At 45.5% G+C, this 18,889-nt stretch overlaps 1 protein-coding gene and 1 non-coding gene across 2 annotated transcripts in view; one reads left to right on the forward strand and one right to left on the reverse strand.

Moving 5' to 3' along the window:
• LOC146196082 (cytochrome P450 1A1-like) overlaps positions 1–15,036 on the forward strand; it is a 42,318-nt gene extending 27,282 nt beyond the window's left edge. Inside the window, exons 5-9 of the mRNA XM_084596326.1 lie at positions 3,862–4,070; positions 5,324–5,449; positions 6,122–6,230; positions 10,144–10,271; positions 14,683–15,036. Coding sequence (XP_084452452.1) covers positions 3,862–4,070; positions 5,324–5,449; positions 6,122–6,230; positions 10,144–10,271; positions 14,683–15,035 — 925 coding nt within the window. The 3' untranslated portion in view covers position 15,036. The remainder of the gene's footprint in view (positions 1–3,861; positions 4,071–5,323; positions 5,450–6,121; positions 6,231–10,143; positions 10,272–14,682) is intronic.
• Positions 15,037–16,590: 1,554 nt separating this feature from the next.
• On the reverse strand, positions 16,591–16,681 carry TRNAY-GUA (transfer RNA tyrosine (anticodon GUA)). The gene is given in 2 exon segments: positions 16,591–16,626; positions 16,645–16,681. It is a non-coding gene; the product is annotated as a tRNA-Tyr (tRNA).
• Positions 16,682–18,889: the final 2,208 nt, after the last annotated feature.

An 18,889-nucleotide genomic window follows, 5' to 3' on the forward strand; every position in this document is an offset into this window, starting at 1 on the left:
TGCAAAGTATAGGCCAAACATCAGTATGAGAATAAAATGTTTTAAAGCCAGCCGAATGACATGCCCATGTCCTGAGCGATTTCAGCGCGATTTGAAGAACCCCGTTTGATAAAAGTTACCCTGAAGCCAAAGGCCTTCTTAACAGTGTGTCGCTGTGGGGCGTGTGTGTGTGAAAAACTTTATTGCAGGAAGGAAGACTGAGGTAGCCGGGGCGACCTCTCGCAATCACTAGGTGGGCTCCTTATTACAGGAGCCCATTGGCGAACGCCGCGGCTCGGGCTCGGTGGACCAGGGCCTTCCGGATTGCCAGGTCGGAGCAGCCGAGCAAGGTTGCCTCCCAGTCCTCCCGGGTGGGGTTGGGTTTGGGGGCGAGGTTAGGGGTTGACTGGCATGCCCACACAATGTGGAAGATGTCCGAAGACTTCTCCGCACAGTGCAGTCATTTTCCTGTACAGGGAGGATCAAAGTGTTTTAAAAGTGCCGGGCGCAGCAGCGTTTTGGTGTAAAGGCGGAGGAGTGTGCGTTCCTTCACCTTTGTAAGGCCCTTACGAAATAATTCAGTAAGTTCTCGAAAAGGGAGAGCCGGATTGGGTTCGGGATCAGTATTAAAAGGGTCTGAAGGCGTGGCCCGGAGAGTGAGCGCGCGGGCGGCGGCGTCTGCCGTTTCATTGGATTCCGCTATGCGCTGCGACTGCGAGCGTATACGCATGCCACATCGGCTCCGTCACGTTTCGCTAATTATTGCGGCGCATTAAGTCGAGCCCTCTTGAAATTTCTTCTACTGTATTCCTAACATCATCAGGATACCGTGAACGTCAAATATTGCCAGGGGGTCCAATTTTCATTTAGCGAGGGGAGATTTTTACTTTGCCACGAGGTGGCCTACCGGATACTATAAAATGGCTCGGACCTGGCCTACCGACTACTGCAAAACAGCCGTTTCATAGCTTCGGCTCCGGCCCACTCGGGACTAAGAGGTAAACGAAGCAGCAGATGCCACCACACGCGCGCTTTCTAACAGGGAAACCTGGTCCCCCTCCTCCTCAGAGGAAGAATTCACACCAGCCTACATTAGCCCTGTTTACATGGACCCGACAGAGGAGGGTAGAGTTGGGGAGTTGACTTGAGTGAACTCCTTCCTACCGGGTTTACATGAACCCCACCCGATGAGCGCAGAACTGGCTCTGGATGAACGGCGATTACAGCGGCACCTCGCGTCGAGACGAAGAACTTGCAGACGGCACTCGATTCAGGGTTTTCACCCGCGCATCTCTAGCATTTTACGTACCGTTCTCCTCTCCTATTGTGTCCCGACTCAACCCGACAGCGTTTACATGCTTCCTGCAGCGGGATCGAGTCCAGTCAACCCACCCACTGCGCGGGAGTTGTCTGGACTCGACCCGCCGTCTGCTCGACCCGACCCGACGGGCTTTACATGAACACGGTAACCGGTTTTTGACCTGGTAACTCAACTTGCTCCTGTCGGGCCCATGTAAACATCGCTAATTTCAGGCAAATTACTCAGCTGTACCAAAGCCGACTTAATATTTACCTCCACCCGTGTAAAGGATTAACGAGAGCGGAGGAATGCGTGTTTCTTCGCCTCCTTACGAACACCATGATGTGCCGGGCGCTACTTTAAAACTGCGTTCTCCGGGGAGTTCCCGCACTGTGGGGAAATGTCCTCGGACCTCTATGGTGTCGGCGTGCCCCTCCAACCCTGCCTTTACACCTAACCCAAACCCTACCCGGGAGGACTGGAAAGCGACGCTACTCGCCTGCTCCGGTCTGAAAGCCCAAAAGGCATTGGTCAAACGAGCAATGGCGGCAGCGAAAGCCACTGGGGTCCCGTACTAGGAACTCCACCTAGTGTTTTTGAGGGGAAGGGCACTACGCCTGACACCAGAGCATCCTCCTTGTAACACTTTCTTAGGAACATCGATACATTTATGCTACCCTGAATGTCGTCGCTTCCCTCTTATAATTAAGGAGATGTATAAGGAGATTTGCAGTATATTGTTTTCATGGGGAGTATTAAATCAGCGCAAGAATTTCTCATGTTTTTCAGGCAGAGAAAGCCTTTGATTACCAGAAACATGGATACATTTATGCTAGCCTTAAGACCTTCGGCTTCCCGACTTCTGTTGTTCTTCTAATAATGGGGATGTATGAATTATGTGAGAAAGCTTTCGTAGAGATCGGTTGTTTATAATACCGTCCGAAAATCGAGATGCGGCGCACAGGAATCTTTCGCTGCACCGAATCGGCCTGGCGGACTTCAACTCAACACTACGGTCGCGGCTCTGTGAGCTAAGTGACAAACTGCTCATCTCTAACCTAATATGCCGCCACACACTCTTTACGGATCCGTTCATTTTTTCCTCTTGCCAAGGGCCGTATGCTCGCGTGTCATTGTCTTTTTTTTTTTTTTACACTTCTCGCGTTACACATCGATTAAGTATAGAATAAAGTCCTTGGTTTTGAGCTACTCAGCCATGCTTTCTGGGGCATTGTCTTTGTCGTTAATGTAAGCTAACTGCATGTTTTGAGTGTGTCGCCGCATTTTATGAAACAGTGACGGCTCTTAGGTGACCGGATAAAGCCACATATTTGGTACTTTGCTTTTGTTTAGTGCGCTAGTTCTCGATATCGCACGCCACGCATGCAAGCGCTGATAGATCTGTAGATGAAGTTGGAAACACATGGAAGACAACAGCTGCCACGCTTCCCAAGTTTATCGGCAGCTCACAAGACAGTCAAAGCTGTAAAGAAACCATACACAGACTGTTGCTGAATTGTTCTCGTCTGCCGCCGAGTTACAATTCTTCAAAATCATACCGCTTAGTTTGGCCAACGGGTGACGAGCTACGGACACACGGAAGTGAAGGCGAGTTTAACCGACTCCGAAATCGCGTGCATGTGGTGTAAGAAACTAACGGCTGAAACTATTTCAGCGGAAAATCTATGTCGACATTCTGTATTGATGTTTCAGCAGCGAACAATATTTAAACGTGAACACACTGCGCCAAAATGCAGGCTGAAATGCTCTGCTGAGACCCGGCGCCTGCGCCGGAGAGCGTGCGCGAGCCGGGAACCGCGTAGATGGAGCCACGGTCGAAACGCGAGAGTAGGAGCTGCGGCGCCCGAGGAGGAGAGAGGAGATGGCGCTACAATAAGTTCATTGAGGGGTTTTAGTCTTGTAAGGTGTCAGAAACTCTCTCTGTCTCATTTCCATCATTACATCGCTCAGGTTGTTTGATAAGTTAAGTGCTATCTTATATGGTACGTGGGGTTTAACGGCAGAAAACGACGTCAGCATTTAGAGCCTCCGTAGTGGTGGACTACGCATGTAGGTCTTTAACGTGCGCTGACGTCGCACGTTACACGAGAACCCTGTGTTTCGCCTCCATCCAAATCGAACCCATTTCATCGGGCTCAGCAGTAGAACGGCCTACTCGTCAGTGTCCATTGTGGGGAGTAACTAAAAAAACAAAGCTGAAAGAAAAGCGCCTATAAAAATGCTTTAGTTGATCTTTTTTTCTTTCTCGATGCACAGCTTCGATGTAGTGAATGTGCTGCAACGTGCTAAGTTTGCGTCGGGTTCAGGAGTTCTATTTCCGAATAAAAAAAGGACAAACGAAGCATGTTTTGTGGCTCTTTATTTAATATGAATTCAAATTCAGAAATACGTTTAACAGCAAAAAAATGAAAGGAGGACCTGGCGCCTCCAGAGCAAACGCGGCCTTACACCGCATTTGCAGCATTGGCAGGCAACCGCATATTCTAGCTACGATCTTCTGAACTACGCTACTGCAGCCGCAGAACAAATGATTCCGTAACTGAAGAATGTTCTTTGCACAGCACGGACGATGACGGCAAGGATATCCAACGGCTGGAAGAGATCGACGACGAGTTTCACAAGCTTTTTCGCAATGGCTTGCCAAGTGATGTAACACCCTTGCTGGCAGTTCTGTATCGCCGGAGAGAAAAGAAGTTAGAGTCACTCTGCCGCGAGCTCACGGAAATATTTCGTCGCCTGTTCACCAGAGCAAAAGGGACTTATGTTCCAGGTGCGTGCTCACCTATCTGCAATCCCATCCTTTTCGGTGTACACTCACAATGCCCTTTCAGGTGTCCTGAATGTCTTCGCCAACTAACCTCAAGACATTCGTCTTAAGAAGTGATAAGACGAGCTATGTCTGTCTGGTTTTGTACGCAAGAAATTAATAGACTAAAATTGATGACTGGTACCTGGAAGAGCGTCGTGATTGGCGTAATTCCAGCGAAAGGATGTTAGTAACCAGTGTAACATAAAACCAGATGGCACTTTTTGCCATGATCCTGGAATTCCACACAGCTTACCCATTAAGGAGTAGGTCGAAGTAGGTCAAAATAACGAACACCTAGCAGAACGTTCATAAAAAGCGGCTCTGTTTCAGGGCTGCCTTTGGAGGCACTCGGTAGACGTCAGGAGGCTCCTCGCGTTCACGAATTTCGTGATCGCTTGGAAGCTTAGCTTTTATTATTTATTTTACTCCTTAACACTCTGTTGCCAAGTGGTGGGAGAACAGTCACGATTGAAGCTACTCTGATAGCTGGCAAAGTTACCGCCGTCTTTGTTTAAGTGACTTTAAAACAAGAAAATTGTAGCAATAAAAACTGAGCAATTCATCAACGCAGATCAGGTAATATGCTGCGTCAGTAACGCCGGTTTTGGCTGTCGTGTTAGGGTTACTTTACTTGGAGCTAATCTAGTAATAAAATGTACTTAAAGCATTTATCGTGAGCACGGAAAATAATCAGATGAGGAATACGGGAGCGATTACTCATTGACATCCACACAAGCGCAATACGGCTTCTGAGAACGCTGTATAGCTCTCCTTTGTAGCTGTATGGCTGCGCTTGGGCGGATGCCAATAAGTAATTGCTCCCTTATTACGTATCTACTCCATTTTGAAGGACTCCCTAAATGTTTGACCAAATAATAAGATGACGCTTCTGCCTGTTGATTACCAAGACGAGAAGTAGATCAAATTGTTGTGTTTGTTTTATCGTGTGCGATTTCCAATTGTCACATTTATCCTATTGGCTCATGTATAGGCTGCAACAGCGGATCAAGCTTCCATTGTTTGCCGAAAAAAAAAAAAACGGAATTATAAGCCATCATTCAGCTGAATGCTTGACAAATCATTTCTCAGAATAATCTATATGAACCACTGTGCAAGAATCAGCAATTACCCAACTCCATGGGTTTCAGGCTACGCAGTTTCCTTGCCGTTCACAATATCAATCTGTCGTTCGTTTTTCTTTATTTTTTTACCAGGAAGCACGGATAACTTCACGCACGCCATGCTTACTGCACGGGAAGAAGCCATTATGGAGGAGAAAGGAGATGCACAGTACCTGACAGAAGGCAACATGGTTCAGCTTGTCAGGAATATCTTCGGTGGTAAGCACCAACTGGCGTCGAGAGTTCTTGTGTTATACTTTTATTTCCCTTCTATACATTCCAGTGCACCCACCCCCCGCCCCTTCGTAATGCTGTTGTTGTTGTTCTGTGGGAGGGAGTTATCTAGTCTTGGAGCTCATAATTTCTGGCAGCAATGCTTTGATAAACAACGTTTTGGGGGGGGGGGGGGGGGGGGGGGGTTGGCTTGCAGAAGGTGGTGGAAAGGGAGGGTTAAGGACGAAGCAATATTCGTAAAAAAATTTTCTCGCGCCGAACTTCCTCAAGCATGATGCATGTTAAAGGTTTATCAATACACATGTGAACGTGAAATTGTTCGTCCTCATAACGGGGTATGCTTTAGGGACTATCAAACTATATGCTTTCGCTTCTTGTAGCTGCTTGATCTTGGTTCTTAAATAAAGTGGCAAGGAGGGGGGGGGGGGGGGGTATTTACATATACGATAAATGGAGACACACGCAAAACACACGTGCACGCGTGGATGCGTGTGCGATGCGTGTGCAAGTGTTGGATGCGTCACTTCATATTACCGGTGGTATCCAAAGCGGCACCTCAATGGTTCACCATGAGCGTCATTGGGCCGCTATGCTGTGGTTTGCGAAAGCTGGCGTACGTAACTGGTGTCCGGTAACTGATTTTGATACCTTTTACAGGCGCCACTGATACTTCCGCTGGGGAACTGCACTGGCTGTTTCTAAGGATGGTCAAAGAACCCAAGATTCAAGAGATGATCCAAAAAGAAATTGACGACAATATCGGCAAGCATATCATTCCCTTAAAATCCTTCCTATCAAAGGCGCTTATGGGAAAGCCACCTGGTAAAGTGTCAAGAATAAATTTCGCCCGGTTGGCCTGAGAAAACAAGAATGAAAAAAAAAAAAGAAAAAAACGCCGTCGAGAACTATCAGACTGCTTGGCTGCAATTATTTGCGTCCAAGTTGCAGTCGTAAAATTCGGTACACTGAGACCTACACGTGACTACTTGAGGAGCATTCTAGATAGATGTCTTCTCCTCAAAGCAGGTAATATGCGTTTTATTGAATTTTTTAACGCAGGAATTTATTTAACGATTACATTTTCACATTCCTTTGTCCGTCCGCCCACCTCGCGACGAAATTATCTGAAATGGATCAGATAAATTCAAGCATAAGTCGAAAAATTCGGATTGATGCTCCATTTCTCATAAGCCTTCCTATAACCAAGGGGAATCATCGAGCTGAAGAGGAAATTGCATTAGATAGGTGGGATGGGACTTCAACCTTAGGCCTCCGGGTTGCGAGATGGGCACACTACTTGATACATGGACACGAAGGAGCTTTTTTTTTTTTTTCAAACAAGATATTTCTAAACTGAAAACATGTTGTATGCTTTATGAAATAGCGTTTAACAAAGCACCACGACAGACATCTGAACAAATGACAGTGTAACAGAGCAGTAGACGGTAGGTGAGGAGTACAGTTCACCAAGCGAGTGTAGTACATCGGATCAAAGTCGGTTTTTTCGTCTTCATCTCTCAGTTGAATAATATTTTAGCAGAAATGAGATTTCGTCGAAAGAACTCATTCACAGTACCGGTCAGTCATTTTAGTTTCCTATAAAGATAAAGACCAGTGAGAAAGAAGATATCGACAGGTGCGCCAACATATTAAATTGCGGTGAGTTATTGAGGGATGTCGGGAGTTAAATATATTCGGTTTTCAAGATACGTTCTAGACATACAAATTGTACTGTGCAGAAATGACTACAAAGTTCACTACACTGTTACAACACACGGAACATGAAAGATTGCAGGTCCATACAGACAACAGTTCCTAAACCTAACGATGAAGTGACGTGAAGTGGTTTAAAGCGGTATAGAACGTTTCGTTTGATGAGAGAGCCGACACAACGGATGACAAATGATTCCGTTGACGGGTAGTGTTTGCTAAAAAACATTACAAGGGTTCAACGCTGCTGAACAAAATATTGAGCGAAAGCATTAGCTGCGGATGACCGAGCATTCTTCTTCTTCTCTTTTTCTTCTTCCTCAGCCCACATATAAAGCCCCGCTTTAACCAAGCCGTATGAACGTGCCTTAGTGGCCTATAGGGGTAACGTGAATGCCAGGGTCCTAGCAGGCTGATTCTAACATAACCCTCCCATGTGAAACAAGAGACCCAAGTTGGCATCTCCTGCCAGCCCACACCGTATTATCACGTGGGGTATGACGTCACAGCATCACGTGGGTAAGACGTGGCTACCGTCGCGCTATGCTGAAGGCTCGAAGCCTAGAGTAGTACTGCTTTCGCAATAAAAAATGAATAGTTTGAAAGCGTTATCCGTCGGCCGCTTCGACCTTGGTTTGCTACCGCGCTCGTCAATTTTCTCAGCAACGCACTGCATAGACCGGCTTTCCGTTGTTCTGTGCTCACGGCAGCCTTTCACGGAGGTTTACGCTTGGAAGGAGTATAGATAAGACTCCCTAAGGAGTTGCTGTATGCTCCCGCCAAGCATCTATATTCCGGTACTGTTTGGTCACGGTCAAGGTTGGCGGACACGTATATGTTTTGAAGATGTATGTTTTGCATGGAATGCTAAGACTACATTACTATAGGTTATGGAAAAGTTTGAGCGCTAGCTTGGTTGTGTTGTGTTCTAATGATTCCCAAGCTGCAAACGCTTAAGCTATTGTTTCTCGCAAGCTATAAGATTCAGGCTCCACTGAATAAAAGGAGACCATGTCAATCCTTGATGCGAACAGGCGAGACCCCATGACGCAAACGCATTCATCTCTGAAGAAAATATTTATAAAAAGGTACCATGCGGAGAGAAATTTTATCCTCTTATGAATGCGCAATATATTCGCGATGGAATAATGTGCAGGATGTCTAATATACGTACTTTCTCGCGTTCGAGCACGTGTTCTTACTTCCCTCATGCTTGTTCTTGTTTTTTGTGTTTGTGTGTGTGTGTGTGTGTGTGTGTGTGTGTGTGTGTGTGTGTGTGTGTGTGTGTGTGTGTGTGTGTGTGTGTGTGTGTGTGTGTGTGTGTGTGTGTGTGTGTGTGTGTGTGTGTGTGTGTGTGTGTGTGTGTGTGTGTGTGTGTGTGTGTGTGTGTGTGTGCGTGCGTGCGTGCGTGCGTGCGTGCGTGCGTGTGTGTGTGTATGCGCGCATGTATGTGTGTGTGTTTGTGTGTATATGTGCGTCTTTGTGTGCGTGTGCGTGTATGTGTGTGTGTGTGCGTGTGTATGCGCGCATGTATGTGTGTGTGTTTGTGTGTGTATGTGCGCCTTTGTGTGTGTGTTTGTGTGTGTGTATGTGCGTCTTTGTGCGTGTGTGTGTGTGTATGCGCGCATGTATGTGTGTGTTTGTGTGTGTGCATGTGTGTGTGTGTGTATGTGCGTCTTTGTGTGTGCGTGTGTGTGTGTGTGTGTGTGTGTGTGTGTGTGTGTGTGTGTGTGTGTGTGTGTGTGTGTGTGTGTGTGTGTGTGTGTGTGTGTGTGTGTGTGTGTGTGTGTGTGTGTGTGTGTGTGTGTGTGTGTGTGTGTGTGTGTGTGTGTGTGTGTGTGTGTGTGTGTGTGTGTGTGTGTGTGTGTGTGTGTGTGTGTGTGTGTGTGTGTGTGTGTGTGTGTGTGTGTGTGTGTGTGTGTGTGTGTGTGTGTGTGTGTGTGTGTGTGTGTGTGTGTGTGTGTGTGTGTGTGTGTGTGTGTGTGTGTGTGTGTGTGTGTGTGTGTGTTGTTTTCCGCATGCATAAAATGTCTAAGTATGCTTGCAATAAAGCTATAGAGTGTCCTCGACGTTTTCATTAGCGAGGCCCTCACCTATACAAAGAGAAGCCGAAAACAAATGTTGATTAATGAACCTACGTCACGCACGCAACGTCATCGCTAATGCCATGTGGGTGCTTAAAAGTGGCGTCATGAAAAGCGTGCGCAAACGTTTCTTTACTAACAGCTATAGCTCTCTTGTAATTTCTTATGTAACTACGGTATCAAAACGTTGAACAACAGGCGTGAAATATTCTAGTTGTAGCACAGATTACATAGCTTTTTTTTTTTAGTTTCCACCTTCAGAAGTAATGAAAAAGGCTTCATTATTTTCGGCAGAGGAAGTCTCTTGTGAAAGCGCTGCTCTGCAAAAGCATTATTGGGCCTACCATAAAAAAGCCTCGTGAAGAAAGGTTTCGTCTGGTTTGTGGGGTTTAACGTCCGAAAGTGATTAAGGCTATGGAAGACGCCGTAGTGGAGGGCTCCGGAAAGCACTGACATCGCACAGCACACGGGCGCCTCGATTGTCGTCTCCATCCAAAGGCGGCTGCTGCGGCCGAGATTCGATCTCGCTTCCTTGGGAACAGTAGTCGAGTGCCCTAACCACTGCACCACCCCGGTTTTTTTTTTTTTTTATTACTACTGCACCACCCCGGTTTTTTTTTTTTATTGCTACTGCACCACCCCGGTGGGGTGGAGGAAAGTAAAAGAAAACAGCTATCTGTTACGATTGAAATTTTGCTCGCTTATATAAAGGGAAATGATATGTGTAAAAAAGAAATGTTGTAGGTAATGGTGGTTTTCCAAGCACGTCAGATGCGTCCAGTGATGCGCAGAAAACCTTTCGCACGTAAAAAGCTACCGAACCTTGTTTTGTATAGGTTACCACTTTAGTCAGCGAATAATTCATAATATGGCTCTTCCAGGAAGCGCACCTCCTACGTACAAAGACCGAGCTAGGTGCCCGTTCACAGTGGCCTGCCTTCTGGAGACGCTTCGCTGCCACCCTGCCCTCCCGCTCTGCTTTCCTCACAAGACGACCAAGGACACCAGAGTTGGTAAGCACGCATCTGGTTTCATATCGACAAAAGCGATTTAATGCTAGCTACCAGAAGAACGAGAATTTGCAGCTTTGTTAGGCTCAATGATAAAGTTTTCTGCAACTTCATTCGGCACCCCAAAGAAGATGAGGAAAATGAAAAGTGCTGCGAAGCACCGAACTCACTTGGGACTCAAACTACACGAAAAACAAACAAATCCCAGAAAGTACTAAGTTCAGGTATCGCACAGTCCATGTTCAATCGCTTCATATAGCCATCGGTTAAACACATCTTTATGAACCGATACATGCGCAACCTGGGCCACCACCGATCACATTAAAGAGACTTCGCAATTTCAGGAATAGCACGGGGAGTTACTAGTTGAGTTTGCAGAGCGCAACAACTTACGAATCATGAATACCTTCTTCAGCAAACGGAAGAACCGCAAATGGACATAAGTCCTAACGGAGAGACTAAAAATGAAATCGACTTCATAATGTGTTCAACCCCCGCCATTATGCAAGATGTAGAGGTAATCGGGAAAGTGCGATGCAGTGAACACAGGATGGTGAGGTCCCGAATTAGCCTAAATCTGAAGAAGGAACGCAACAGATTAGTAAGAAAGAAATCCATCAGCGAATTAGCGGTGAGGGGGAGGGCAGAATAGTTCAGGATCTCGCTACAGAATAGGTATTCAGCTCTAACTGAGGATGGCGACATTACCCTAGAGGCAAGGAACAATAATTTCAGAGATATCATTACTGAGTGCGCGGTAGAAGTAGGCGGTAGGATAGTTAGAGAGGATACCGGTAAGCAGTCTAAGGAGACGAAAGATTTTATTAAGAAACGCCAGAGTATGAAAGCTTCCAATCCAACAGACCAGATCGAATTGGCCGAAATATTAAAGTTAATCAATAAGCGCAAGGTGGCCGATATAAGGAAGTATAGCATGAAGAACATTGAGCATGCTGTAAAGAACGGGGGAAGCCTTAAAGCGGTAAAGAAGAAATTGGGCATAGGCAAAAACCAGATGTATGCGATAAGGGACAAGGCGGAAAAGATAATATGGAAAAGATAGTCAAAGTAGCCGAGGAGTTCTATACAGATCTCTACAGTAGCCAAAGTAGTCAGGACCGTAATGAGATTGGCGGTAGGGAAAAACAGTCAGACGTTCCACCAGTGACGAAGGACGAGGTCAAGAAAGCACTAGAAACTATGAAAAGGGGGAAATCAGCTGGAGAGGATGAGATAACTACAGATTTGCTGAAGGACGGGGGGATATCGTGCTAGAAAAACTAGCCACCCTGTATACGCAGTGCCTGGTGTCATCGACGGTACCGGAACCATGGAAGAATGCAAACATTATCCTCATTCACAAGAAAGGGAACTCTAAGGACCTTAAAAATTACAGACCAATCAGCTTACTGTCTGTTACGTATAAGGTATTTACTAAGGTAATCGCTAATAGAATCAGGACAACCTTAGACTGCAATCAAGCAAAGGATCAAGCAAGGTTTCGGAAACGGTACTCTACTATCGATCATATCCATACCATCAATCAAGTGATAGAAAAATGCTCGGAATATAACCAGCCCTTATACATAGCATTCATTGATTACGAAAAAGCATTTGACTCAGTTGAAACCTCGGCGGTGATGCAGGCGTTGCGAAATCAGGGGGTAGACGAGCCGTACGAGAAAGTGCTGGAAGATATATATAGTGGCTGCACAGCAAACATAGTTCTGCATAAATAAAGTAACAAAATTCCCATAAAGAAAGGTGTTAGGCAAGGAGACACAATCTCCCCAGTACTATTCACAGCTTGTTTAGAGGAAGTATTCAGAGACTTGGAATGGGAGCAGTTAGGGATAAGGGTAGATGGAGAATACCTCAGTAATTTGCGATTTGCTGATTACATTGCCTTGCTAAGCAATTCGGGGGATGAACTGCAAATAATGATTGATGACCTAGACAGGAAAAGTAGAAAGGTAGGCTTGAAAATCAATATGCAGAAGACTAAGGTAATGTTCAACAGCCTTGGGAAGGAACAGCAGTTTACATTAGGTAGCGAAATACTGGAAGTAGTAGGCGAATATGTCTACTTAAGACAGGTAGTAACCGCAGATCCGGACCATGAAAAGGAAATAACAAGAAGAATAAGATTGGGATGGAGCGCATTTGGCAAGCACTCGCAGATTATGACTAGCAGATTACCGGTATCGCTCAAGAGGAAAGTATACAACAGTTGCATCTTGCCTGTACTCACCTATGGGGCTGAAACGTGGAGGCTAACCAAGAGAGTTCTACTTAAGTTGAGGACAACCCAGAGGGCTATGGAACGAAAAATGGTAGGGGTAACATTAAGAGATAGAAAGCGTGCAGAGTGGGTCAGAGAAATAACTCAAGTTACCGACATTCTAGTAGAAATTAAGAAGAAGAAATGGACATGGGCAGGACATGTAGTGCGAAGAGAGGATAACCCATGGTCGCTGAGGGTAACAAACTGAATTCCAAGGGAAGGAAAGCGTAGCAGGGGGCGGCAGAAAGTTAGGTGGGCGGATGAGATTAGGAAGTTCGCAGGGGTCAAGTGGATGCAGCTAGCACAGAACCGGGTAAAGTGGAGAAATATGAGAGAGGCCTTCGCCCCGCAGTGGGCACAGTCAGGCTGATGATGATGATGACGACGACGACGACGACGATGGTGATGATGATGATGATGATGATGATGATGATGATTATTATGCTGATAATGCAATTTTATCAGGTGGCCATCGTGGAAGGCGGTTGATAAGCCTAAGGAAATGGCAAAAGTCTCTACCCTTTCGCTTACGTTTTTGGAGGTGCGGCTAAAATTTCGGCTTACAGAGTCGAGAGGTCACATGCAAGTGTCACGCAGAGAGCAAAGTACTTGGTCTTGCGGTACTGCTAAGACTTAAGTAAATTTGATCACACTGGCCGTAATTCGTACTCTAGCAGCAAACGTAAGTTCGGCCACCAAGGCTACCGCCATCGCAGAGCGTTTATAAGTTTGGTTTGGTTTATAGGGTTTAACGTCCCAAAGCGACTCAGACTATGAGAGACACCGTAGTGAAGGGCTCCGGAAATGTCTACCACTTGAGGTTCTTTAACGTGCACTGACATCGCACAGCACACGGCCGCCTTATTTTCAAATTCCGGCGCCATCCGCAGCCGAGATTTGATCCCGCATCCTTGGGCACCGTATCGAGCGCCCTAACTATTACACCATCACGGCGGGGCTCGAAGCTGAGCGTTTCTTAGAGCTGCGATATATAACACGTATTGTCGCACGATAAATCCAGGTGCACGGCGTGCTCATAGTGCGCCAGCGTAAGCCGTCTGCACTTCAAATGAGTGAAGCTTCAACAAGCACATAAATAATAAGGATATGCACTTCCGGTATGTGATGCTTATACAGAATCATAAACACTGAGGGAGTAATCGCTCATTAACATCCACACAACCGCAGCGATAAGGTGACAACATTCAAATAAACTTCATTCTGTAAGTAAATTTACCGTGGTCCAGGGTTCAAATCTGAGTCTACTGCCTCGCCAGGACAGTCACACTGCCACCTAAGCTGAACGGCACAGCTAGCACGTTGTATAGTGACCGTCACGATAAGGCTATAGTCCCCGGTTTGTTTCTCTCATCAGGATGACTTTTTTCCTAAACTACAAAATTTTGTGCAAGTATGGAAGCTTTCTTTTGTAGTCGTATAGCTCTGCTAGGATACGTGCTAATGGGCAATTTCTCCCTTACTACAAATCTGATTCTTAGGGAATATCCCTAAATATCAAACCAGACACATCAATAATCAGTTTTAGGCTAATGGCTCCTATGAGCGACTCTAAGGGCACCCGTGTGTTATAGCAAGCTTCTTAGATTGGTTACTAATCCTTTCTACGCGGTTCAGGAAAGGCTAGTTGGGTTTCTGTGCGTGGGGTTGCGGTAATGACAGCCTTCTTTCCCTCTACAAAAGCTAGGTGCTATTAATCGATTCTACATGGTTGACATGACCCACCTTTTCTAAACCTAAGAAGTTGACAATAAGACACTGAGACCTCTCGTCTGTGGCTCAGTAAGACATACTGTATATACGAGGCATTTTAACCACCGATAACTAAAACACCATGAACAATCGTCACTCATACAGCAAAATATTTTTGATGCCTTATCGTTTGGTAAAGAGTAGTGCGTACATGGATTGCTTTGAACGTACAGCCAGACAGCGATCCTTTTCAATTGTGAACCGTATGGTAGGATTGTGTTGTTTAAGGAAAACCAAAATCCACTAGACTACGCACGTTATAACTGTGCTACGAGTTAGAAAAGTGATAAAAATAAGGTCATTATCAACGCAAGACAAAAAAAAACGTCCTTATGCTCACACCTGTACGTTTTTACGCAGGCGGAGTGTTCATACCCAAGGATACGGGGATATTGTACAACGCCTACGGCGGAAACCGTGACCCGAAGATCTGGGATGACCCAGAAGAGTTTCGACCAGAGCGCTTCTTTGATCCAGTCACAGGGCATCTGCGCGAAGACGCCCAGTCACTGCTCACTTTTGGCATGGGTTCTCGTATTTGTCCCGGCGAGAAACTGGCGCACGTGGACATGTTTTACATCCTCGTGCGACTCATGCAAAGGCTCAGCTGCAGCGCACCTGCTGGCCAATCCGCAGTTAGTCTAGAGAGCGTCGCTTCAAGCCTCATTATGCAGCCCATGAAGCAAAACATCGTGCTCAGCAGAAAGAATTGAGCTTCTTGCTACAAACGTATTTGTAATTGCGTCATTCTGTTTCAAAATCTCGAACACCGATTGCTCACTTCAAACACTCACCTGCAATTTCAATAAAGGCATGTTGGGAAAGTATTGTGTCCGAGCATTTCTTGACTGCATCGCAATATAACCTGCGGCTGTATTGCAAGCGTTCAGCAACGTAAGAGAAACAGAGAAGTGAAATGTTACAAATTACAGACACTTTCAGCAAGTGCCACGCGAGCTGGTTTCCGATATGATGGTCAAAATGTTGGTGGTTATTCATTAAATGATGAAGAAGCATGTTACTGCTGTTTTCGACTCGGTGTGTGTACGTTCCTTGCACCCTTAATAGATGCCTGCTTCATTGTCAGGGACATGGACGCATACCAATGCACAGGATGTATGCAATTGCTTTTACACAGCACAGCCACCTGAATTTCAAACTGTCGCACGTGTTTCTTCCCGTTTTTGTTTCGCAGTTCGCAGGTCGAGCCAACGTTTCTACAAGTTGACTTGTTTTCGTCTGGACAAGTGGACTTGTCGGACCATTAGCTCGACCTGCGAACTGAGGCGTACCCCGTTTACCCTTGTTCAGTGCTCCTTCATACCGTGTAAACCACCTTCTTCCTCTATTCTACCTGGATTGTCATCACAACAAAGACGCAAAAGTTCCAATGGAATATAGACTCCTCTAAACGGGCATGACTGCTACTTTTAATTATTAGTGTACAAAGCAGTTTTAGTACTAGTTACACACTCACATACATCATCCAGGCCGAAGTCCTTTAACCTATCATTAAGTACATATATTATGGTGAGGCTACCCAAAAGTAGTAGAATATAATATGCCTCTGCCCGTGCTTGATACAATAGTGCTTGCATCTCTAAAAAGTGCTCCGCTCGATTCGTCCCTGGCAGATAATACGCAAATAAAATCTCATAGAAAGATAATTAGCTGTTGGGTGTCAAACAATATTTGTATTTGTTAAAAATTGCATTTCTTTCGTCTGATTTGTAAGGGGCGTAAATACAGCCAATTCGCTACTCCTGCATTTTCAGTACACAGTTGCATCGACCACCAGAATACACTCCCACAGAGCTACAGAACTAGCTCGAACCACTAATCACAAATTAAGTCGCCCTAACAAAACGTACCCTGCCGCTTTTCTCATGACATGGTTCGCACAAACATTATATCCCTCACAAAATAGCTGCACAGTACGTTTGCCTATATCTTCACTGTTGAGTTTATATTGCTACAGTGTAATGATCATGAAGTACGAGGCGGTACAACTGGATCTGCCTTCTCCGTTCAGGTACATTCAGGGTTGCAATCAAAACACACTCAATATTGGAGCCATTTTTAAAAATGGGATTGAGCGAACGACGCTCACCTCTTCGAACGGCGCGCTGTCATGCGACAGTAAGGCCCACTGGGAGAGTAGCAGTAGCGTCAATGGAGAGAGGACAATGGTGAGTTGAATCCTAACTCGAATAAAAGTTTTAGTAGGATAACTATGACAAGTGGTGAAATTAGTTGAAAAAAAAGCACTCCATCGAGCCGGATTCGAACCAGCGACCTATGGATGTCCATAGCACGAAACCTCTACAGCCCACCGCTCTACCAACTGAGCTATCGACGGCTTTTTTTTTTTTCTTTATTGCCGACTTGGACATTCAAAACAAGACGATGAACAATAAAACGTGCCAGCACACTTTCGCGTGACACGGCGGGTTAAAACTTTTTCAGTTTTACCAAACTGTCAAGCACATGAATCCATTGTGGCTGCTCGGGGAGTGTCATATGCACTTCTCTGAACCGCACAACACTGTGTATGAAATGTTCTCGTACAGGATTGACTTGTATATCTGCATTGTTAAACTGCATTCTGGTTTTCCACAAGCTGTGGAGGCCCAGGAGCAATATTGTATCAAAGGGAAACTCCTCTGTATTAGGAAAAGGTAAAAATTGTATGCCATATGCATCTAGAGGTAGCTCTTTTTTAAAGTTCTCTGAAGCACATCCCAGAAAAAAATGGCATCCCAACAGTCCAAAAACACGTGTTCTATCGTCTCTGGTCTATTACACAAGAAACAGTTTGTTGACCAAGGGACGAACAGGCCTTTAGCGTGCATCTATGTTTTGAATGATAATGTGCTAGTGTGGAGTTTAAAGAAAAATGATTTGACTGGTAGTGATATTGGCATCCGTACTGGCACGACCAAGCATCGAGGGCCAAGGAAAAGAGTGATGCGTGGCAAGGAAGGCAGTTGTCCATGTTCTCGCGTGTCACTATATGTAATCTGTTCCTTACTGCTAAAGTGTGGTACGTGATGAATGTGCTCAGTGCTTCGAGGACAAACATACAAAAACTTCACCGTGTTTTTGCCGTTTTCATTTGGGCGTCGACCTGGGAGAGGACAAGCCGAACAAATTTTTTATCGACGGCTTTTTTTTTTTTCTATTTCCTGTTAACAGTAATATTTACAGTGGGGCAAAGTCAAAGTATAATGCCACGAAGCGCTCCAGCAAGAGTAAGGGTTCACAAAGTTTCAAAAACGCTTTAGGTTGGCCAGTTCACTCAAAACTGGCAAGAATTCAGGTTTCTCGCTTTGGGTATTATAGATGGCGGTCAGGTTGTTGATGCTCTCAATGAAATACTCCTCGCGGAGCGAGCATCCACGTCCGCGTGTCTCACACCCATTCTCGTTTTCCAAACACTGTGCAGGCAAAGCAACATGAATAAGTCATATGGCACACCCCTTTGATTATGGACCGGCAGGAACCGTATACCATAGGGTTTAATTGGCAAATTCTTTTTTAAAGCCCTCTGCGAAATATCCCACAGAAAAACTGCATCCCAGCAGTCAAGAAAAATATGGTCTATGGTTTCCGGCTTATGACAAATCAAGCAGTCCACCGACCACGGAACAAAGACACTTTTTTGCCTCAACCACGGTTTAACAGGTAATGTATTGGCTTCTTTTCTTCAAGAGCGATTCCCTTCCACGACAAGCTAGCGTGGCAGTGTAGTACCGTTTCAACCTTGACGGGACACTAATCGCGAGCAGCTCAGTTCCCCTGCTCGCACTGCGCTTCGCGAGTTTCGTTTTCTTTCGCCTCGTTTCCCTTCTTTTTTTTTTCATTGCTGACGGCGATGATTTTATGGAACGGAAGTTCTGCAAAGCTGCCTTGCTCTAGGTATAGGCACCGAAACCACAGCTTGAAGAAATCTACAGAGAAGTGAGGAGAAAGAGAGGTGCACTAGTTAAGCAGTATGTCTACATTCCAGTTACCGAACGGCTTCCGTTTAATTTTGCGTTACTGTGAACTGCTGCGACTTTTTTTGTTGCTTATTTACTTACTAGACACACCTGAAGCCTCTAAAACTGTCAGCAAATGGAAGGAAAATGTAGATGGAAAATATAACACGCGACATTGAGTCAGATGGTCGAATTGTAACCATGTCTGAATGTGTATGACATGTGGTGCATAAACGGTATGTTATGTCATTGTCATGATTGTGTGTCATTGTGGATTACCTCACGAGTCATGGTCATGATCAGAGTCATTACTAAAGACACATGGTTGAGGGTTTGTGTTCATTCATACAAAAATCATGAGTCAATTGGCAGGGAATTGCTACATCTTTGCCATGGCAATTCTCGGGCTCGGCATCTTAGCATGAACAAAACAAAGGCAAAGTTTCTTCAAGAGTTCTACTGGCCAGGTTTTTTTAGAGAAGTTCAGGATTTCGTCCGAACGATTCTCAGAGAGTGGGAAAGTCCACAGACGCGTGTGGAGGGCTGCAATGGTGAGCGTACCGGTTATTTCCGAGCCTTTCCAACGA

This window comes from Amblyomma maculatum, chromosome 3 (assembly GCF_055883805.1).
Source record: "Amblyomma maculatum isolate TAMU_Amacu chromosome 3, ASM5588380v1, whole genome shotgun sequence".
Taxonomy (NCBI): Eukaryota; Metazoa; Arthropoda; class Arachnida; order Ixodida; family Ixodidae; genus Amblyomma; species Amblyomma maculatum.